Below are 24,139 nucleotides of genomic sequence, written 5' to 3'. Positions count from 1 at the left end.
CCTATCTATACTTACTGACCTAATTCAGTTTTCTACCTTTTTTAAGTTATGTTTTCCTTGAAAAGTGACCATTTCATTTTGATATTTACTGGCAGCATGAAGATGTATCACGTATTTTAATAATTTGTAAACCTCTCTTTTATTTTTAATTTTCTTAAAGTTTAAGTTCCATGCCCAATGTGGGGCTCGAACTCACCAACCCAAGATCAAGAGTCATATGCTCTACAGACTGAGCCAGTCAGGCGCCCCAAACTCCCTTTCAAAGTACCAAAAACCTTTTTAGTGGCAATATTCCCTTTCCATTTAGACTCAAAGGTGATTTATGAAAGTACTTTAAAAGGGTAAGTTTTCTACTTTTGTTTTTTGGGCAGCTATCCTTTAACTTTTAATTTTAATTTTTATTATTTTTTAAAAAGTTTATTGTATTATTTGAGAGAGGAAGAGAGAGAGAATCCCAAGCAGGCTCTATGCTGTAAGCTCAGAGCCCAACTCAAGGCTCCCTCCCACAAACCTTTAGATCATGATCCCAGTCCAAATCAAGAGTCCCACACTTAACCCGCTGAGCTACCCAGAGGCACCTAACCTTTAATTTTTAGAGTTATACTATCATACTAGTTTTACTTGTTCAAATTTAGCTTATCCTTCTAGGCCTAACATATATGTCAAATCCTTCAAGAAGACTTTCTTCTGTCCTATCCTCCTTTAAACACATATATATCTTTCATACATACGCCATAGTGTTTACATATCTTCCCCCTTCCCCTGCTCGACCCCCACATTCAAGCTATTTTACTTCTTTATGAAGTTTACAGTTTAGTTCAGTGCTTTGTGGGTTTTCACAGCAAGATTCCATTGAAGGCAACAAATATTTATTGAGCACCTATGCATCAGGCATTGTATTAGGCACTAGGAATAGCGTCAAATGAAAGATGAAATCCTGCACTTTAAGGAAGTCAGCCTTCCTTAGGAGTGTCGAACAAGTAAACAAATTAATTACCCAAATGACCTTCAAGAAGTTAGTTTTGAAGTGAAGATATATGATAATGTGTATAAGCAGCTTACAACCCTGGAAAATAAAGGACATTATCGAAAAATCAAGGAGAAAGAGAGCTAAGAGAAGGTGAAGTACAGCTTCACCGTAAGTAGCCTAATAATCCAACCCAATAATTACACAAAAATAACCCATAGCAACTGATTTAGAATCACTTGGCCAGTTTGTAAGGAAAAAAGAATGCAGATTCATATCTACTAAAATCAGAATGGGAGAAAAAGATGTTTAAGCCTGTGTTTTAGAACCCCCACCCAACGTTTTAGAACATGGCGAAGCCAAATTTGGCAGACCTCATTCCCCGGCTACTCCCTCCTTCTAGACTGAGGATAGCCCACAGCGTGCCTCTTCTCCCTTCCTTCCTTTCCCTCGGAGCTGTCCGTCTTGTCTCCGGACAAGCGCCACAGATTACAGGCCTCCTTGCGTGAGGCGAGGTCCAACTACCAACCTCCCTCTAGCACGCAAATATCCAGACCCTCGCTCCGCAAAGGATTTGGGGAAACCGCAACAGGCCAATCTAAAGGGCGGGAGGAGGGGCAAGAGACCAAGAGGGAGGAGAGGTTTCTTTGATTGACGCGAGATACACCCAATGAGAGAAGAGGACGAATGACGCTTCCGCCTCAAAGGGCAGGACATTAGCAATGTCAACCAATCCGGCTCAGAAGTGTCTACCTTGTGGGAGGTGCTTGAGGCCGCTGAGGTCGTTGGTGTCTGTTGAACGGCTCGTGGAAGTCGTGCTGCCTTGGGTAGGGCGTTAAGGTCGTTCTTGAGAGGAACGTCTCTGTCCGAAGAGAAAATGAGTTTAGCTCTGAGGTCGGTAATGAGGAGGCCGCAAAGCTCTCCACACCTCGCAGCGGGCCCCAGGGCGGGTGTGTGTGGAAGGGAGGCAGTTGGGGCCGAGGCGAGGAAGGGGATGCAGTTTGGGACGAGGGAGAGGAGTCTCGGCCTGCGTTCCCGAGCCCGGACCCCTCCCTCTGGGGGCCGTGGTGTGTCGCAGGTGATGAGCCCCGTGCATTTCTGCTGAGGTAGATACGTCTATCAGTGCGTTGGGCTTTGCACCACCAAAAAGATAGGCTGTTTTCGTTGCGAGGAGGGAGTGAAATATCGCGATGTTTCTTCTCGCGGTTTTTCTGCGAGAAATCAGGCCCTGGAGCATCCCTTCGTTCAGCTCCTCCTTCCTGGTCTACGGCCCCACCTCAGCGGCAGTGCTGTCATATTTAACTATAAAATTTGGGAATAACATTAACCCCTCACTGCTCTTCTGCTAGGGCCCTATATTAAGGTATAACCGGAGACCCATTTTAATGACTTTAATTGGTAAATTCTTAAGATTTTTCAAATTTTTTAGTTTCTTTACCTTTCCTTCACTTGCGACCTCTAACCCCCTGTCTGTTGCCCCCAGCCCCATGTAGACGTCAATACCTTGAAAATAGCTAGATACGCCTCTCTAAACTGGTGCCGCCTTCGGCTAGGAGATTCCTGTGGGAGCCTTGCGTGGGGTCAGTTGTAGGTCTGTTGTGGACTTGGCCTTTCAGAGAAAATGACCCCGGGAAATGTTCGAGCTGGTATAAACCGATTTTCCTCAGCTTTATTTATTGTACGTCTTCGGTCACTTTCTAATCCTCTCTTGCCTTTGTTGTAGATTTTAGAGAACAAAATACAGGCAAATAGATAACGTGTTTTACTGAAATCAACCCGAGTTTTACATTTTAAAGTTTTATGAGTTTGTTGGGTTTCAAAACTTGTTTTTATGCAGATGTTGCAGCGGCATTTGAAATTTTGGAACGCTAAGATCAGTATCTCTTAAGGAGGACATTTCTGGCTTTTAAAATAAAATTTCCTTTAAAAAAGTTGCCAGAGTTTATGAGAAACTAAATCTAAATTTACAAGTGAGATTTACAAAACCATAGACTCTTCACTTTATTATAGAAAATTAGCACAAATACTCTTTTTTTTTTTTTTTTGGCGTTTTCATGGTTTGTTTAGACATATCAATGAAAGAAATTATAAATAAAGTGCCAAACTTATGTGTAATCTAAATCACTTGTAACCTACCACGCTAAAATACTTTGTAAGTTAATTGTTAAATTTTAAACTTTTTTGGGTAGAAATTTAGGTAACTTATAAGTGATATCAGAAGTAAACCAAATACATAACGATCATCAGTTAGGAATTTTCCTTTGATTTTTTTTAACACTATGTTTAGAGCAATGTAAATAATGAATGCTTTGTTCTTTTGTTGGCGATTTTTTGTCATAAAAACAATGTTTTTTATTCAAGTTCTGATTTTTTCCTCTGTAATATCAGTGAGAATAAATACAAAGCTAGAAGGAAAGAAAGTTAGGTCTTCATTTCTTTGAATAACTTGTAATACTTTTCACTTTTGGAAAGTGCAAATTTATAGCAGCTTAGACTATGGAATGAGCAAGGCTCATGTACGGAAGATTTCTGATTCTCCCACATAACTTCCTTTTTAGAAATTTAAAAAATTATTCAATCGGTTAATTTTTTTGTTGCATTTTAATCATCTGGATGCATAGGAGAATAGAATTAAAGTAGGCTAAAAAGACTTTGTTTCTTTTCATTTCATAGAAATGAGCTTGTGGTAGACAAAACAAAGAGGAAAAAAAGAAGAGAACTCTCTGAAGAACAGAAACAAGAAATTAAAGATGCTTTTGAACTATTTGACACAGACAAGGATGAAGCAATAGATTATCATGAATTAAAGGTAATAGTGTAATGTAAAATACATATTTTTCTGTTAAAATGATGTTCATTTTTGGTAATTGGTTAAAATACATTTCTAAAGTATTTAAACTGACTGGTTTTGGAAATATGAAACCGTTTTAAATGTTCACAGTTAAATGCTGTAAGAAAATTGAATAATACTCCTAACATCTTTTTAGAAATTCCTTTTCATATTGTAAAATGAATAGTGTTTTAAATATAAAAATAAATTTCTATGTAAGGCCTTATTTTTCATTCACATAATTAAAAGATTTCAAACTATAAGATTTAAACAGTTTTTACTGTATTCTTCTTCCCACTGTTTTTTGTTTTTTGGTTTTTGGTGACTCATTCTTTTTTCACATTGTGAGAGTGTTATTTCTCTTTTAATTTGAACATGTTAGTAGTATATTCTTTATGTACTTTCTCTGGTGCAGACAACATAAATGATGTCTGATGTTGACACGATGCTAATGGGGAAAAATGTCAATTTTAGGGCCTAGAATTATTTCTAAAGATGCAAGGGAAAATTGGTGTTTAGGGTAGTACAGATCTCACACTTAGCACAATGAAAAAGGCAACATTTTAATAGCTCTACAGTTCTTTTTTTATTTTATGTATTTATTTTTTTACTTACCCAGCTTTGATCCATTCTTGCTTTATAATGTCTCTTCCATTTGTTGCCATTGTTATTATTTTGGTTTGGGATCTTATTTCATACCTAGAGCTTCTAGTTAACTCTGTATAGTACCATTAGGTTCATCTTTCTAAAATTCTTTCCTCATTTTGTTCATTGTTCATAAAACTAGTGGCTCCTCGTTATAAACTGCGTAAAGTTCACATTCCTTTAATTTTTATTGAATGCCCTCCACACTTTTACTACTAGCTCCTTTTCTCATTTGCTAACCACTTGCTTCCACCTGAGCTCTTCCTGTGCAGGTAAGATAAGCTGCTCTCTTCACTGTCCTCAAACCTCTTTTTTATGGTATCTGTTTTAATACCAGTCATCCTTTTCTTATTGCCCTTCTACTTTATTTCATCCATACATCAGGGAACAAATGGAACCTCTCCAAGTAAGACTTCTTTAGTCAGTGTCATGTCTCTCTTCTTGTTAACAGTAACAGGATCTTGGATCTTTTCTTTAAACTCAGGGACCTGAACTACTTACTTAACAACTAATCGTGTAGATTCTTATGGTAACTCTTATTTTCATTCTTTTATCTCTTCTGTTATATAAATTTTTATATTTATGCTATGCCTTTTTTTTGTGCATTTTGGTTGTTAATCATTTGAGAGCAAATAACTTGTTAAAATGATCTGTATACTGGGTGCCTAGGTGGCTCAAGTCAGTTAAGCGCCTGACTCTTGATTTTAGCTTAGGTCATAATCTCATAATTCCTGAGAGTGAGCCCCACATCATGCTCTGTGCTGACAGCGTGGAGCCTGCTTGGGATTCTCTCTCTCAAGATAAACATTTAAAAAATAAGTAAAATGATCTGTACACTATGTCAGCCTATTGTATAGTGTATTTTATAAACACTTGATTGGTATGTCCTATAAAAGATATATAAATGAAAAAAATTGCCATTTAATTTCAGTAGTGAAGAAAAACTATCACTTTGTTTTTTTAGAGATATAAAACATGCAACAGAATTAAATGTTTCATTAATGTGTTTACCTCTCTTAAGTTCTGAAAACTTAAGAATTAGAAGTCACTTCTTTTGAAAGAGTGCTTGATAATTTGCTTTTCCCTTTTAATCCAAAAGGTGGCAATGAGAGCCTTGGGGTTTGATGTAAAAAAAGCTGATGTACTGAAGATTCTTAAAGATTATGACAGAGAAGCCACAGGGAAAATCACCTTTGAAGATTTTAATGAAGTTGGTGTGTATTTTAATAGTCTTTGTAATTAGCACTTGTTAGGAAATTATCTGGTCAATGTCAGTATTTTTTAATTCTCTGGGTTATGGAATTTTGTTATAGAACATTGTGGTATAATGTGGATCTCATATGGGGGTCGGGGGACACTCTTTTTACTTAATTTCAAAGAAAATATAAGATTTACAGCTTCCCTGTGGAATTTATCATTTTGTCTTTAGTTCTGAAGATTCTAAGGAACTATTGTGTAGCTTTTTGTGGGAGGATGTTTTTCTAAGTAATATGTGTTTATATTATATGATAAAGGATGATCAAAAAATTATTTTCTTAGAGTAAAACAGAAAATTTGATATCCTTTTGTATGGAAAATATTTCCTAAGACCATTCTGGTGTGTGATTTTTGTTGGCAGAGTGGGAGAAGAGAAAACCTGTAGCATTTGTTAGCTTTGGCTCTAGATGAAGGGCATGCCTTCAGGTTGACAAAGCTTATGAAGGTCTACATACTCTGAGTGACTTGATCTTGGTGAATAAAGTCATCTGTTTAAAGTTGCAAGTGGAGAGAAGATTGTGGTAAAGGAGGCATTTGGCAGACTTAAGCAGGAAAAATCATTGTAGAACAACCAACTAAGCATAATGTGTCATGAGCTTGATATGATTGAATTTTATACAGTTGATTTTCGTGAATTATTTACAGCATATATCAGGCTTTTTAGTATAGAACATTCTGGAAGGCAAGGACTTTGTTATTATAATTTAAATACATTATGTAGAATATTATACATAGAATGTATGTATATTCAGGTTTTTATTAAATAAATTTTCTAAACCATTGATAACCACTTTATATGGGTCATGATATATACATTTCATATGTTTTTAGAGATGTAAAAAATTTAGGAACAAATCCAGTTACACATACACACAAACTTTTTGTGTAAATATTCAGCAAGAAGCAATACACAAAGCAAAAAAAATGGCAGTACATATGGAAAAGATAGAGTCCTTTCATAAATCATTGTTTTTATTTTTTTAATCTGAAAACTCAAAATGAAAGTGAAGAGAGAAGTTAAAGGATGAGCTTAAAAGAGAAAGAAAGCACAACACAGAAGAACTTCAATTTATACACTGAGAAATAACTGTTTAGAGAAGCAGGTTGTCCCTTTGGGAAGCATATTGCGTGTGGTTTTTTGATTTTGTTTTGTTTTGTTTTGTTTTTTCTAATTGGTAGATTTATTGAGAGGAGGAGAGCCATCTTTATTCTTTCAGTCTTTCAGTATTGAAGCTCTTGTATAGTTCATGATCTTAGTCCAAGTTCCAACTTAGATTATTTATAGACAGGTGTTAGGATGTAGTGACAATGATACCATTAGGAAAGAGCTGCAATTCAGGCACATTTGATACAATGTAGTGGTTTGGCATGGACAGTTTGAAACCAGATTGCTTGGGTTCACATCTTGGTTTTACCACTTACTAGCTGTATAATTTGGTCATTTTACTTCTCTGTGTCTCAACTATAAATTGGGGCTATCTTGTGGGTTGTGAGGAATAAATAAGTTAATAAGTAAAGTGCTTAGCAAGGGGCCTAGCTATAGTAAGTACTATTAAGTATTTGTTAGTATTACTTTAAAAATTGTCTTTGTTTTATTGTGTTTTAGTGCCTCGTAATAATTGTACATGCATCACTGGAACATAAAAAGTATTGTATTCCATGTATTTATATTTTTCTGATTACCCTGTTTTCATAGTTGCAGGCTATTTTAAGCATTATATCATTGTCATTAATAATTTTATGTAGCACATGTCATCTTAAGTAAATACAGTTTTAAATTTGTGATCTTACTAGCAGTTGAAGCCAAAGTCCCATGCCATATTCACCTTTTCCTGACCATCCATCTTTTCTGTGTTAATAACAGGGTATGAGGGTGGCTCAGTAGGTTAGGCCTCCGACTCTTGGTTTCCGCTCAGGTCATGATCTCACAGGTCCATGAGTTAGAGCCCCGCCTGTGGCTCTGCACTGACATGTGGAGCCTCCTTGGGATTCTTTGTCTCTCCCTCTCTCTACTCTTCCCCCCTCTCTCTCCGTCTCCCTCCTTCTGTCTCAAAATAAATAAATTAACTTAAAAAAAAAAAGAGAGCATGATTACTGGGTTTCTTCCAGAATTAATGGCCATGGGTAAACTTCTCTCTGACTTTCAAAGATTAAACTTTTGACCTGCTTGAAAATACCATCAGTCAAATAAAAATTATTACTGTTTAGAAATTGAAGTCAGAGCTCTGTATTCTCTCCATTTGTGGGATTATTTTACAATAATAACTGACCACAGATGAAGGTATGTTTTATACTTTGGGACAGATAACTCCAAATCAGAACATTTGAGTCTTAGTTTATGTATCATCTATACTAGTGAAGGATACTGTTCCACAGATATTTCTGGATGAAGTCTGACACGTAACCAGAATCTTTGGGCACATCCATTGCCTCTTTAGAATAGAATATTGTATTACCATTTTGCTTTGCTTATTTAACAATATTTGCTGATTTTTTTTGGCATTAGGTACTGTGTTGGGTTGAGGGAGGGGAATTAATTAGAAGTTACCAAGAGGGTCTTTCAAGGAGCTTACCATTTAAATGTAAGTAATAATAAGCTGTGGTGTTCTGTGGTAAATTATAATTTTGTTTAAAGCAGGAGTTGGCAGAGAAAGTAGTTTAGACAGAGACCTTATGCCCCCACAAAGGCTAAAATATTTACTATCTGTTTTTTGACAACAAAAAGAATTGTCAATTCCTGGCCTGGAGCAATTGAAGAAGACCTTGCAGAGGGGATTTTTAATTTAGGCCTTTGGGAATGTGAATAGGATTTCATCCTAAGGAGAAGATTGTGGGATGTAGTAGAGAAAGACATTGGAGGCAGAGAAAACAGCAACAACAGAGTGGTACTAGAAGTATAGTATGTTTGAAGTGGAAGATAGTATTGGGCCAAATAGGTAGTCTTGCATCACATATAGAGCTTGGACTTTAGTCAGCAGATGATCATTGTCAATTTCTGTGGAAGAGAAGATATATTTTAAAAGGTAACTCTGTTGGGGCGCCTGGGTGGCGCAGTCGGTTAAGCGTGGCGCAGTCGGTTAAGCGTCCGACTTCAGCCAGGTCACGATCTCGCGGTCCGTGAGTTCGAGCCCTGCGTCAGGCTCTGGGCTGATGGCTCGGAGCCTGGAGCCTGTTTCCGATTCTGTGTCTCCCTCTCTCTCTGCCCCTCCCCCGTTCATGCTCTGTCTCTCTCTGTCCCAAAAATAAATAAACGTTGAAAAAAAAAATTTTAAAAGGTAACTCTGTTGAGAGTATTAAAGATGGGTTGAAGGGCAGAGAGACTGAAGACAGAAAATAATAGACTTTTTATGCTGAGGGTGGTGAGAATGAAGAGAGAGGCCCATTTAAGAGTAAAAAAGGGTAGTATCCTTAGCACTGTAGTAATAAATCGCTGATTAGGTTAATCGGCTTAAAAAATGTTCAGACTTCAAATATGAGAGATTATTTGTTAATGATGCTGTTATCTTTTTTGAGATCCGGCATCAAAACAACAGCTATCTTGGTGATAGTGGGAGGAATTTGAATTCTGAAATGTTGAGTGTAAAATAACTTGTATTTTTGGATAGAAACCCCCAAAAGGCAGTGAGAAATATAGTTGAAGCTGTATTTCTAGCAGCACCTTTAATGATTTTTTAACTTTTAATGTGATGTTTTCTAATGTGCTATGTTCTTAAGTGATTTTTATAATGTGTAAGGCCTAACTATTTTTAGGAAGTACATTTATGGTAGTATAATTTGAAAATAAAGTTACATGGACAGCAATTTGTGAATTAGATTGAAGTCACCTAAGTGTATATTAGTTGATTTATTTTCTTTGGAAAAAAAATGTATTTCTTACAATTCTACTTTGTAGAATAGGAATAGAGCATGAAGGCATGGAGGAGAGTCACCATAAAGATACCATGTTTTAGCTGTCCAGAATTATGGGTATTTATAATTCCTGAGAAAAGTTGTATTCTAAGGCAAAGTATTGATAAAAGATTATATATACACATAAGTCTGAAGTAACTAACACAATTAAAGCACTAGTGGGATAAGAATTTATACATCTTGGAGCCCCATCTGTTCCCCACATCACCCTGTTGCTTCTTTAAGTACATTAATACTTTCAGCAAGCTGCTTTTTTGGTTCACCTGTCATGTAAATTATTTAATTGGTGAAGAAAATTTCTTAACACTTTTTTTTTTCCTTGTCCTGCTTTTTTGTTGGGACTAAATTCAAAATAAGTTGAGTATGTGCCATAGAGTTAAGCATGGTATTTTATTTTGGTGTTATGGCTGTGTATATGCCAACTCCTTTTTGACTGAATATTTATGAGCTTGGGTGATTTGCATACTTATAGTAATATACTTCAATTAGTTACTTGAAACACTTTTTGGATACAATTAACGGGTAATAGAAAACTATTAAATGTATATGTAGATGATTTAACGTTAGCTTAAATAGGTACTTACTCTAAAGCTTACTTAACCAAATACAGTGATAGTACAGCAAAACAACAATAATTTTTTGTGGGCTTGAATTGTATTTTTCCTTTTGAGTGCATTAAACTTTCCATCTATAAGCATTTGCAAGTTTTTAATGATTCTGTCAACCTTACTAGAACTGAATTATTTTTAATGGCATGATGAAAGTCATAAATAATTTTTGTTATAGTAGTAGACTAGCTTGTAGAATTACTTCAGAGATGTTTACTTAGATATTTTCAGATTTTTATCTAGTAACTGAAAAAATTTTATACCACAGATTGTTACTTTAATTTTTATTGTTGTGGCTATTGATTAATGACTGTGAATATTAAAAAGTGTTTAAGTTTACTACATTATTCTATATTACTACCTTTATTAGAATATATTATTGCTGTTGAAGTCTGATATTCCTCACTTTTAATTGTAGTTTTTTGAGAGTTATTATCTTGGTGAACAAAATGGGCATGATTTTAGAGAGATCTTTCCAGACTTTCTTTTTTTGGGGGCAGTGGGGGAGAGGTGGTTCTTGCTACAGTCGTATTCAGTAACTACTTTTCATATTTTTGAAAACCAATAGTTTCCTCAAATCATGAAGCTATCAGTAGAATTTTCGTCTGTCTGAAATTGTATCTCTGTCAATGATGGCAGTGAATTTGTCAGGAATTTTTGGTCTTTATTACAGGGTTAAATTTAAGGAACCATAATGTGCTTAAGTTCAGCCATCAGACAGCTTTTATCTAAGTAGCTTTAATTGTTTTGTTGATACACCATCTCTATAGCTAAGTTACAAACTCCTAGACTTTTTTGTTTGTTGTTAGTGGAGCCTAGTACAATTCTTGATAATGGTAGACCTTAAATAAATATGGTATGTACTCCTTTTTATTTTGCCTCTTTGTGTGATAGTTTTGCTTACTCTTATAATAGGATGAATTGTTGATAACATAAAGATTAAATTTTAAAACCCTGATTTGATTTTTATAATTTGAGTTTTACCTTTTGGGTTTTCGGGCTCTGATTTGGCATTTTATTATCAAACTAAATGTTGAAAGATTCACGACTTTAATTGTCATCTAGTACTTTTTGATTTCACGAATGCATTTGTGATTATGAAGTGTTTTTAAATTTTTTTTTAATTTCTTTTTAACTGTAGTGACAGACTGGATATTGGAAAGAGATCCACATGAAGAAATATTAAAGGCATTTAAACTATTTGATGATGATGATTCAGGTAAAATAAGCTTGAGAAATTTGCGACGTGTTGCCAGAGAACTGGGTGAAAACATGAGTGATGAAGAACTTCGGGCTATGATAGAAGAATTTGATAAAGATGGTGATGGAGAAAGTAAGTTTTGAGTAAAACACATATTCTAGGTATTATTACTGATATATGCATATAGTAAATTTTTCTAAAATCAAATGATTTTCAAGACTCATTGCAAAGTATCTCTATTTGGTATAATTGTTGTTCACCCTATAGTGGGGTTTTTGCATAAACATTTCACATAATTCAATTTAGAATGAAGCAGACCTTTAAAACCAAATAAACTGGTTGTAATATCAAGTTCCACACTTCAGGAAGGTACTTTACTTTTTGAGCATCACCAAAATCTTTCCTTGAGGATCACCAAAATCCTTCTTGAACATCACCAAAATTTCAGCTACTTGGTAAAAAATGTCCACTTTTTAAAAAGTGTTTATTTTTTTAGAGAGAGAGTGAGTGACTGTGTTCATGTGTGTGAAAGTCGGGAGGGGCAGAGAGAGAGGGAGAGAGAATCCCAAGCAGGGTCTGCGTTGTCAGCACTGAACCTGTCACGGGGCTCTGTCCCACAAACCATGAGATTATCATTGGTGCTGAAATCAAGAGTCAGACACTTAACCCACTAAGCCACCCAGGCACCCGTAAAACATCAGCCTTTAATGACTTCTTCCTTAACCTACATGCTCTTCTAAACTGTAACTAAGTTCTATTGTTTCTACTCTTTAAATGTTTTGAAACTGTTTTATGTCTTTGTTTACTGCTGCTGCCCTAGTTCTGGCCCTAATTTCTTTGTAGGAATGTTATTACAGCCCCATTCATTATTTCCTTGAATGCCTGCTGGATATGGTGCCTTATGTGCAATCTGGTGCTGCTACACAATGAGGAAGGCAGATGTGGTTTTTGCCCTCACTGACTCTACAGTCCCTTTACCCTCCTAATTGCCCTCTATGCCTATGAGCCTCTACCTCTAATTTAGTTTCTTGATAACATTCTTTTCTTAAAATACAGGTTTGATGATGTCATTCCTCTCTTCGAACACCGAATGATTCTTCACTACCTACAGAGTAAATTTCAAAGCTCTCTAAGATAGATTCTGCCCTAACTATCCAGTTTTATTTCCTACTGAGCTCTTCAGTGTCCTGCTTTAACTTTCACCTCCCATACATACATGCCTTGACCAAATATATTCTACCCTGAAAACACTTTTTTATGCCATGCCATTCCTTAATCCTAGAATATTCTAATTGCCAGTTTCTGTCTGCTAAAATGTTAGTCTTTCTCTCTGATTCATTTTAAAGTTCCATTTTCTCAAGCCTCCTCTGGTGGCCTCTGTATGAGTTATGGACACTGCCATTGAGGGTCCATAGCATTTAGAGGAACACGGTATTTTGACAGTTCTGTACAATGCCTTCTGTTAGTTATTTACATGTGTAACTCTCCAATATATTATAAGTTCCTTAAGAGCAGTATGGAATCCTATAGGGTGAAAGGCCTGAGGCTTTGGAAACCTACAGATCTGGATTTGAATTGAATCTCTGCCACTTACATAGTTGCTCTGTAATGTGCAAGTTTTCAGTGTTTTCTGAGTCGTGGTTTCCCATTTATTAAAGTGAGAATGGTAATACCTTCCAGGTGGTTGTATTTAAAGGAAGATATTTGAAGGTGCCTATTACTAAATGGAAACTTGTTTGCCTTTTTTTGTATCTTTACTCATCTTTATATTCTCCTGCATTTTCTTGAACACAGTGAGTGCTCTGATGTTGGTTGATTTAAAGCCCTGACCCAGGAGTGTGTATTACAGTAGATACATGTTGATAGAGTATCACCTATACATACATAAAAATAATAACACACTTTACTTTGGCAATACTGTCATGCTTTAATAAGGAGGTAAGACAGTAGCTATAAGTTCAGGTTTGTAGATTGTACTTTAGAGTTGTGTATTATACTTTCTCATATTTATGTAAATATTCGAGGAATATAAAACTTTTTTTTTTAATACTAGTTCTTTGAAGGGTATTGATAGATTTATATTTATTTATTTATTTAAAATATAATTTATTGTCAAATTGGCTAACATACAGCGTGCACAGTGTGCTCTTGGTTTTCGGGGTAGATTCCCATGGCTCATTGCTTACACACAACACCCACTGCACATCCCAACAAGTATCCTCAGTGCCCATCACCCATTTTCCCCTCTTCCCCATCCCCTCAGCAACCCTCAGTTCTCTGTATTTAAGAGTCTAACTATTTTTCAATGTTTATTTTTGAGAGAGAGAGAGAGGGGTGGGGGAGGGACAGAGAGAGGGAGACCCAGAATCTAAAGCAGGCCCCAGGCTATGAACTGTCAGCATAGACCCCAACTTGGGGCTCAAACTCAGGAACCGTGAGATCATGACCTGAGCCGAAGTTGGATGCTTAACGGACTCAGCCACCCAAGTGCCCCTGTTTATATTTTAAAACAAAGATGGTTTTTAAAACAAAGATAGTATCCACTGCCTTCATATTTAAAAAATTCTTGTGTCTTACCAAGCTGTTGGCTGTTACCCTAAACTAATTTCAAAGCAGCTCTGTTTTATAAGGGTACTATCTTAAGTAGCATAGAAAATCTTGGTATGTCTATTTCATAAATCGTCAGTAACGGCTACTACCTGTGTCAAAAGATTAGAGTTATTTTCTTTTCCTGTGTTACGCACATGCAAATTAGGCTTTGGTATTGGCTTAATTTGACATTAGAGGAAAATATTAATTATGAAGCTGCCTCTTAAATTCAAACAATGCGAAACTTTGCATAGAAAATGTGTCCCATTTTTTGCATCTCTTGTTAGTCCGCTCTGTTTGTTGCTTTTGAAACTCAAGAGTTCAAGCCCCATTGCTTGAAGATTTTAGTGCATACTTACTTAAAACATTACTTTGGTTCTCAATGCTAACTTTAAGTCACTGTATAACTGTTGCTTGGGCATCCTACTGTCATTTGTTTAAATGACTAACAGGCAAGTAACATTTTTTCTTTTTTTTTTTCCTAAGAGATTGGTTACAAATATAATACAGTGGTGCATAATCTTTTATTGTTAAGATTTGTTTTTTATGCAAGTGGAGGAAGGTGTTCTTAACATATTAAATTCATCTAATCTAGTATCCAGTCTGGGATTTGAATTTCTGGGGGGTGAGGGACTTCTGAAGTATTCCATGGGGTCTAGGTGTATGCATCAAATATTGTCTTTGACCATATGAATAATAGTCTTGCACATGCATACATATACTACTGTTTTTTATTTATATCTATAAATGCTCTTGTAATTGATAAATACACTTTTTCAGAATTCATAGTGGCTATTTTATATTATCTGTTTCTCAAGCAAGATATACTAAGTTTAACTATTATTGTGGCAAGTCCAGGAAATCATTGTTGAAAGACATTTTCATATTCAGAAACAATGAACTGTAATCCATTTTTAGTCTGGCTTTGGGATATTGCCTTAACTTACATGGGTCTCTGTAGCTGTACGAAAACCTGCCTATTTTGGAAAAAGTATGAGTGGCATTTTAGAAAAACTTGTTAATTTGATTAATTTGGATTCTTTTGGCTGCAGTTTTGTTTAAATATAACCTGTTTTCTTTGTATATGTTAAATTAGTAAAGATCATAATACTTGCTGTCTTTTTTTGTAGACTCTGGTAATTCTTCTGTCTTTATGAATTTTTCATACTTTAGTATTTAGGAGCAGTGAAAATGAAATGTTTATTGTGTATTTAGAATAATAAATATGGTGAAGGAGTTAAAGGAAAAGAAGATATAATGCAAGATCTAAATAGAGCTGTGCTAATGATACAGAAAGAATGCTTTCCCAATTATCACTCCTAAGATCTGTAAAACACAGTAAATATTTTGGGAAAAATCAACATTTAAAAACCCAAAGTATGGGGCGCCTGGGTGGCGCAGTCGGTTAAGCGTCCGACTTCAGCCAGGTCACGATCTCGCGGTCCGTGAGTTCGAGCCCCGCGTCAGGCTCTGGGCTGATGGCTCGGAGCCTGGAGCCTGTTTCCGATTCTGTGTCTCCCTCTCTCTCTGCCCCTCCCCCGTTCATGCTCTGTCTCTCTCTGTCCCAAAAATAAATAAAACGTTGAAAAAAAATAAAAAATAAATAAAAAAAATAAAAACCCAAAGTGGACCATCTTTTAAATAATTATGATAAGTATTAACACTTATTTAGTAGTTAATACTTGTTAGATTCTGTGCTTGGCATTTACATTTTGTATTATGTCACAATTTTCATAATGGCTTTTGTGAAGTAAATATAGTATTATCTATATTAATGCATAGGATAGATGGATGCATCTATAAATGAAGAAACTAACGCTCCGAGAGATTTATAACCTGTTTATGCTTTTATCCATAATACTGTGTTACCTCTTATGCTAAAAAATAAAATTAGGTTTCTATGTTTATGGAGTTTTAAAAATTACATGCTATTTTAGTATATAAAATATTCAATACTCAATATTCAATAAAATACTCAACTGTCACTTCAGATGCTAAAATTTGTCTAAATTTTGCTAAAATTTTCCTCTAAAGCCAGGTAGTCTCTAAGGTACTTAATCTACTTAATTTGTAGATAATTTATCTTTATTAGGTAATAAATTCTTTATTTAAAATACCTGTAATAAGATTAACCCAATGAAGTGATTGATTTATGAAAATTTTGTTTAAAGAGATAGTGTAGGAGGGGCGCCTGGGTGGCTCAGTCGGTTGAGCGTCCGACTTCTGCTCAGGTCATGATCTCACGGTTTGTGGGGTTTGTGAGTTCAAGCCCTGTGTTGGGCTCTGTGCTGACAGCTCAGAGCCTGTATGTAGCCTGCTTTGACTTCTTTGACTCCCTCTCTGTCTGTCCCTCCCTGCTCATGCTTGCTTGCTCTCTCTCTCTCTCTCTCAAAAATAAACATGAAAAATAAAATAAAATAAAGAGGCAGTGTAGGAGAAAAGTGTTATATTTGTTTCATTCAATAAATATTTTATCAGATGCCTATTTAAAGGTGGGCATTGTGCTAGATTTATTAGTATAGAAACTCGATATATGATTGATGGAGGAAGTTAGGAAGCTATACGAAAGTCAAAGATCACTACTAGAATTTGTAAGATCATTGAAAATATTACAGGTTATGTGTTCTACTGTGTCATAATGTCTTGCAGATGTTTAGTATTGAAATGCATGGATTCATGGTTCATTACCAGCTTCTGGCCAACTTATTCTTCTTAACTTCCTAGAGCTTATTTTTGCACTATTTTCTTTTTTTAACTATGTTGCTGAAGGTATTCTCATACCTTAGCTTTCTTTCCACTTCCTATCAAACCAAATCCTATGTTTTATTTTAGAGCCCAAATCAAGAATTATTCTTGCCTAAGTTTTTCTCAGAAGTAATGATTTTTCCCATTATGATGGAATTTTTTTCAACATAGATATGTGTATTATTTTAATAATAGATCATGTTTTGTCTTATACAGCAGTTCTCTGTTTCTGGTATGAAACATGACTTACATGATTATTAAAACTGGAACCAGTATATTTTTTTCATTCCTGATGTACATATTTCATCTCCTCAATGTGTTTTAATTGGTTAATATTTTTCTAACTTTTCATTATGAATTTTCTCAAACATAGAGGGAAAAAATATTAGTTTAGTACAATATGCACCTTTATACCTTCTACCCCTTCTACCTAGATTCAGCAATTAACATTTTACTGTATTTGCATTGTCCGTAGTGTGTATTTTTTTTCTGGATCATTTGAAAAATACGTCCTGAACTTGACCTCCCTCACATTTTAGCATGCATCTGCTAAGAATAAGGATATTGTTTTTCAAAATTATGATACCATTGTTACTCCTAAGAAAACTAAAAATAATTTTATATTACCTAATATCTTCTTCACTTAAATTTCAAGATACTGTAGATTAGGAACCCTGGTGTCTGTTTTGGTATATTACACAACTCTTAGGATGGTGTAGGCATTCACTAGGCAATTAAAAATGTTTGAGTCATTGGATTGTTTTCATATATTACCATGTAGAAACAACCTAAAAAGATAATCTTGTAGTTCAGTATTTTCAGATGAAAAAATTAAGACACAGAACTGTTCTGTATCAAGATATGACTGGAATCCAGATCTTTCTTTTCCTCATTCAGTGTTACTATTATTATCAAAATGATCATTCATAACCAGTGTTTTGTTAAGGTATGTGTTAAGTTTTGGACCCCATGAAATCACCTGTTTTACAAAGAGGGAGCATTCTTTTCTGAACATTTCTATTAGTAATTGTGTATATTTGTATATATTGGTTTTTAAAAATTGTATTTATAAGATTATTACCTATTTATTTCTAGGTTGCCTTCTTAAATATGGTGCTTTATAAACTGTAGGTTCTTACTGAATTTTATTTATAGTTTTGGTAACATTTTCTCTTTATGAGTGATGGTTTCTGCATTTACATCTATATTTTATAGTTGCTGTATTATCTAGCTAATTAAGACTAAATTTGTATCCTTTAAAATTACTATTACTCTAGATGTTTTCAAATTTTTTTAAGTGGCTTTTAAATATATAAAAAATCAAACAACAATTTGACTTTTTAAAAAATTCTATATTTTCTTCCTTTAGAATTCTAATGTACATGTATGATAGATTTAAACTTGTTTATGAAGGAAGGGATTGCTAAATGAACTCATAGAATAAGATTATAAAGAGGCTTTAACCATTTAAAAAATTTAAAATTTCAAGCTTTAAAACTATATTTGCTAGTGTATGTAAATGTTGTCATTATGATAATAGACTTTTTTGTAACTTAAATGTCTTTTCTGTCATTAATATTATATTCATATTGTTTATCACATTATGTATTTTTGTATTCATGAGGTTCTACTTAATAAACATGGTCAACTTCCTATCAAAGAAGTAAAAGCAAAATAATATGTCTTAATTTATTAACAATTTTGTATAATACAAAATTTAAAAATACTTAGTATAAAATAGTACAATTGTCCTGTGAAAAATTTGTATTTCTGACTTATATTTTCTTTCTTACTGCAGTAAATCAAGAGGAGTTCATTGCTATTATGACGGGTGACATTTAAAGAATTACAAGGATAAACACTAAGAATGTTGCAGTTACATCTCATATTCTATTTTTGTGCTGGAGCCGTGTTAAAAAGAAATCCAACTTAGTTCTCTTTTTCCAAAAGGACCAAAAATAAGTGTCTTATGTATTCATATTTTACTACTGTTAATTTTCTTTGTATGAGCAGTATTGTTAGCACTCTAATAGTTTAGGTTTGTATTTATAATACAGCTTTTATATATATATATATATATATATGATATAATATATATAAAATTTAAAAATTGAATCACATGGTACACATTCTCTGAAAGTTTTTTATTCGGCATCAGTAGTCACTTTTGTTTTGATGTACACATTATGCAGACTTTCATTAATAAAGTCTTTATTTTAGTAGTACTTTAAAGTATGGTAAATTTTCTGTTTTATTTTGATTCCGAGTGTCTGTTAACGCTCAATAGTATGTTTCTTAAATCTTTTCTCTTTGAACTACTAGTTTCAGAAAAAAAAATTGAAATACAAATAGCAACAGAATAGCACTTTTTCCATTACAGGTTTGACATTTTATATTTCAATACAGGATGAGTACTCAATACACGCATAATTCCTTTTTTAAGAGTCATGTCTTGCAGTTTGGAAGGAAAAAGTGTGCATATAGACCCATTTATCCTCATGTATTACGTTCGATAGCACTTCTCGTGTCTTAACGTAAGTTGTGACAGTTGAATCTGGATATTTCCTTAAACTAATTGAGTACAGTTTGAATCGTCTGATTTCTTGACAAAATGAAAGATTTAAATTTTGGAATTGTGATCTGTTAAGATAATTATCACTCAGTTAAACGTCACAATGATGAAAATAGAAAACTAAGCCACAGAAATATTTAAGATTATGTTTTACCTGTATAAAGGAACATTTTGTGATTCAGCAGGAAACAGTAGAGACAGACTTTCCAGGTATTGGTGGGCTCTTCTGCCTTGTAGAAATGTATGTTAGGGGGGAGACAAAGTGGTAATGGAGATAGGTTGTAGGGAATTGGTACCCATTCTGATCCTTCACTAATTATCTGGTTCCTGCTGGTAGGGACTCTCTGGAAGAAAGTTGTCTATTTCAGTGACCTTTCTTTAGATTTCTTGCTTTAAATTTAAAGTACAGTAATAATTTGATGCACTTGAAATATTGTGAGCTTCCTAGAGTATTCCATAAAGAGTTACCCACTAGAAATTAAACAAACAAATCAGTACGGAATAATATAACAGTGGTGACACTTCAAATAGTTAACTAGAAAAGTAAGATAATTGCTCACCATATTAAAATTTAATTTTGAATATGAACATCATGCTCACAGTAGTAACAATATCCAGGGCAACAAATATTCTTTGAAATTAAAAAAAATTTTATCACCCTTATTGATGAATTGCCTTCTATGTCTTGATCACAAAATATGTTGATTTCAAGGAAATTAAAAAATAAAAGTGAAGAGTAAAACACAGATAAAAATAAATCTAGGCTTGCTTGTCTTCTGCCACTTTATTAGAACAAATAATCCAAACTACTTTTTGTCGCTTACTAGATAACTCCTTTATTCTTAATATAAATACTTATTCTTTGGGATACCAGCAGTTTTGTTTCTTCCCTTCTTACTGTGGGTTGAGGGAAGAGTGCCCACCATTAGTTCGTCATGTTTTGTGGAAGTTTTCTCCCTGCAGAAGGGTGTGGATAATTTTTCACTGTTAACAGTAACTATAGAGTTGAAAGGCCAATAAAATGGCTAGTAGAGGTGGGGAATAAAAAGAAAAGAGTGAATTTGCTTTAAGAAAGAAGGAAGTGAAGGTAGATATTCATCTCATTATCATATTTATTGTCATATTTCTCATGAAATGGCATTTTGTGATGTATAAAATATTTGTTTTGCTAAACTTGCCTGCTTAATTGCTGTTCTGGCCTTGATAGTTTGGGATTTGTCAGCTACGGTCTTTTCCTTCATCTTTGTTACAAGCTAATGAGCCTATTCTCTAAAGTATGTGCCTGCCCGTGTCGGGCTCTGGGCTGATGGCTCAGAGCCTGGAGCCTGTTTTCCGATTCTGTGTCTCCCTCTCTCTCTGTCCCTCCCCCATTCATGCTCTGTTTCTCTCTGTCCCAAAAATAAATAACGTTGAAAAAAAAAAAATTTAAAAAAAGGGGCGCCTGGGTGGCCGCCGTCGGTTAAGCGTCCGCTTCAGCCAGGTCACGATCTCGCGGTCCGTGAGTTCGAGCCCCGTGTCGGGCTCTGGGCTGATGGCTCAGAGCCTGGAGCCTGTTTCCGATTCTGTGTCTCCTCTCTCTCTGTCCCTCCCCCCATTCATGCTCTGTTTTCTCTCCTGTCCCAAAAATAATAAACGTTGAAAAAAAAATTTAAAGTATGTGCCTATTAGCAACCCTTAGGTAGAGTGGTGGTAAGTTTTTGAGATGTGGAGGAATAAACATACTTGTTATGCACTTAATAAATGATGGTACTGTGCTAGGCTTAGTGAATTCTTTGTTGGCAGAAAAATCCATACAGTACTTCTAATAGAAGACTTCATTTTTTTTAAAGTTTATTTATTTTGAGACAGAGTGAGTACGAGAAAAGGCAGAAGAGAGAGATCCCAAGCAGTCTATGCTCACAGCATGGAACCCAGAGCCCAAAGTGGGACTTGAACTCATGAATGGTGGTATCATGACCTGAGCCAAAATCAAGAGGCAGGCACCTAAACCACTGAGCCCCTCAGGCACTCCTAATGGAAGACTTTAAAATTGAGTTGATGTGCCTGTTTAATGACCTGACATCAGCAAACACCACAATAAGTAAGATTATCCGTGAGTGGCTAATGGCTTCAACTTTCAAAAGCCATCTTTCTGATACTAGTCTCTGGAAATAAATTTTCTGGGGGATTACTAGTGGTGTGTTCTTGAAAAGATTACAATGTTTTGAACACCAGTGTGAAGAAGGCAAAAGAATTTTTTAAAAATCACTTAAAAAATTACATAAGTAATGCATAAAGAGTTTATAAAAATAAAGGCTAAAAATTTTTTTTTAACTCCCTATCCCCACCCCTCTGATAATATCAATGTCAGATTTCAGGACAGGAGGAACAGTACAACTAGATGTTTTAATAGTGTAGTAAGAGGAATAGGTTAATTTGATACTGGAGAACAAAAACTCAGAAAGTGAACACTGGACATAGATAACTATAGGAAGCAAGTACCATGTTGATCTGAGGGAATGGAAGATAGAGGTTGAGATTGCCAAAACTAGAAGCTTGGAGGAAAGGTTCTATAGAGCAGGGACTTGGGGACATTTGAGGAAAGGGTATTGTCAGTATTGGGTAATGATGAGAAGAAGCTGGAGGCTGGAACCAAGTGCTGCCACTGGAATGATGAATTTTTGCCTTGGACATGCAGATAGGAACAATAAGCAAACAGGAAACAGCAGGATTCTTTCCCCTGCTGCCTTTCTTTTTCACTCTTCTAGTCCTCCCTAGTGAAGCCCAAGAAAAATTCAGCTAGCAAAGGAGAAATGTTGTTTACAGAGGTCCAACCCCTGTATTTTGTAGTTAAGTATAGAATTGTGGTTTGGAGCTATGGAGAAAAGATAGCTTAATAACCACAATTGGCCGTATATATTTTTATCATTGGAACTAGGTTATTAGTGTAGAGGGTTGAGGGAGACTGTCATTTATGTTTGGGACAAAAGGTGTTCAAAACTGGCTTAGGCAAAGTCTGAGATCTGGATACTTGATCTCTGAGGATAGTTACCATTGTTAATTTAGAGAAGATTATGTGTTTTCCTTTACACTTAGAAGAAAACTATAGAAATAAAAATATTTTTTCACATGAATATTGTATGTATGCTGTGTAGCTAAGTTTTTATAAAGGAAATGTCTTTTTAAAAATTTAGTAACATTAAGTGCTGCTGTGTTCCAGACACACATAGGTATGTACATATATTATAGATTTTAATCTTAATAAACTTCTGGGATAGATACTATTAGATTGACTTTATTCTACACACAAGAAAGCCAAAAGCTTACAGGGTTTAAGTTATTTGTTCCAGGTAACAGAAATTGGAATTAGAATTGGTCCTAAGCTTTTCTGACTCCAGGTCTATTCAGAACCACTAGATTATACTTTCTTCTTACAGTAACTTTTATGGAGTATCTCAAGGTATAAAGGATCACATTTTAAAAAATATAAAACTAAAAGAATCTGGAATTCAGAAGCTCAGTAGCAAAAGCATTGATTATCTAGCATGGCATTCATTTTATTATGTGTTATCCTTGTGAGTTAGTGTTGGTGCCATACCTCTAGAAGCTAATAATCTAGTTGATAGTTATAGGGCAGCGCATTGAAAAACTAGATGTTTGGGAAAGAAACATATTAATTGAAAATACAATATTAAGCAAATACTTACTGAGAAAGTACATGTTGAGTAGTGAAGACTCAAGCATTGTCATTTTGAGAGTGGCGCCTGGGTGGCTTATTCCATTAAGTGTCCAACCTCAGGTCATGATCTCATGATTCATAGGTTTGACCCCCTGTGTCAGGCTCTTTGCTGACAGCTCAGAGCTGGACACTGCTTTGGTGTCTGCCTCCCTCTCTCTCTGCCCCTCCCTCACTCACGCTCGGTCTCTCTCTCTCCCTGAAAAATAAATATTAAAAAAATTTGTTTTTCAAAACATTGTCAATTTGAGAGTAAAATTTAGAACATTTTTTTCCAATTTGCCTTTGTGGAAAAGATTGGGGGAGGGAGAATTGCTTGGAGTGAAGAAAGAACTCTTAAATTCTTAGTAGGGAAAGGAAGAAAGCTTGGGTTTAGGAATTCGGTTGGTAAGAGTATGTGTGGGAGGGTCTTTGAGACATCAAGCTGGAGAGGAGGAGGGTTTATGGATTGGACATGATACTGTAAAGCAAAGCTCTTCTAGGTCTCAGTGGAGGTGCATGTGTTAGAGAAGGGGTCAGTAAAGGTCATTTTAATAGCAGAATGGTGAATTGTTAAGGATTTGGGTTGCAAGCAGGAATTCTTGGAATGCAGCATGGCAGTCATGTGGATGACAGTTTAGTTAGGTCTTGGAGATCATGGTTAATTAAGCAGGCTAGGTTCACCCATATCCAGTTGAAATAGATCATTTGTTTACATTTCCTGATCTGTGTTCAGTATCTGTTGTCCTATAGTTAAAGCATTCATGAAAGCTTCATCTAAGACTGAAAGTTTGCCAAGTTAAATATAAACTAGTGAAATCAAATCTTTTATCTGAGATAATATATTTACATTCGAGTTACCTCTGTGAGGTGTGCTCTATTAAGTAAATTGTTAATATTATCTGCCTACAAAAACCCAAATTATCCTTTTCTTCAGAACCCTGGAAACCTGTATGTCTTGTGCTAGTCTGAGAATATGTAAGATATTTTTTCATTATATGATAATTTTAGGAAGATTACTGACATTTTATAGAATCAAAGATCAGCAGGGTACTTTCATCTTATACTTAATTAAAAATGTTTTTAAAGTGGGTTTTTATTCTGTAATGAAAGAAATAAGGA

The 24,139-nt window shown here is 34.9% G+C and overlaps 1 protein-coding gene across 1 annotated transcript; it reads left to right on the top strand.

Moving 5' to 3' along the window:
• Positions 1-1,741: 1,741 nt before the first annotated feature.
• CETN3 (centrin 3) lies at positions 1,742-20,362 on the top strand. Its single transcript, XM_030324586.2, has 5 exons — positions 1,742-1,861; positions 3,641-3,776; positions 5,542-5,656; positions 11,358-11,549; positions 18,550-20,362. The coding sequence occupies exons 1-5, from the start codon at positions 1,845-1,847 to the stop codon at positions 18,591-18,593; spliced, it is 504 nt and encodes a 167-aa protein (XP_030180446.1). The 5' UTR covers positions 1,742-1,844; the 3' UTR covers positions 18,594-20,362.
• The last annotated feature ends 3,777 nt before the right edge of the window (positions 20,363-24,139 follow it).

This window comes from Lynx canadensis, chromosome A1 (assembly GCF_007474595.2).
Source record: "Lynx canadensis isolate LIC74 chromosome A1, mLynCan4.pri.v2, whole genome shotgun sequence".
Lineage (NCBI taxonomy): Eukaryota > Metazoa > Chordata > Mammalia > Carnivora > Felidae > Lynx > Lynx canadensis.
Note: the sequence above shows the minus strand (reverse complement) of the source record. Positions and strands in the feature narration are given on the sequence as shown.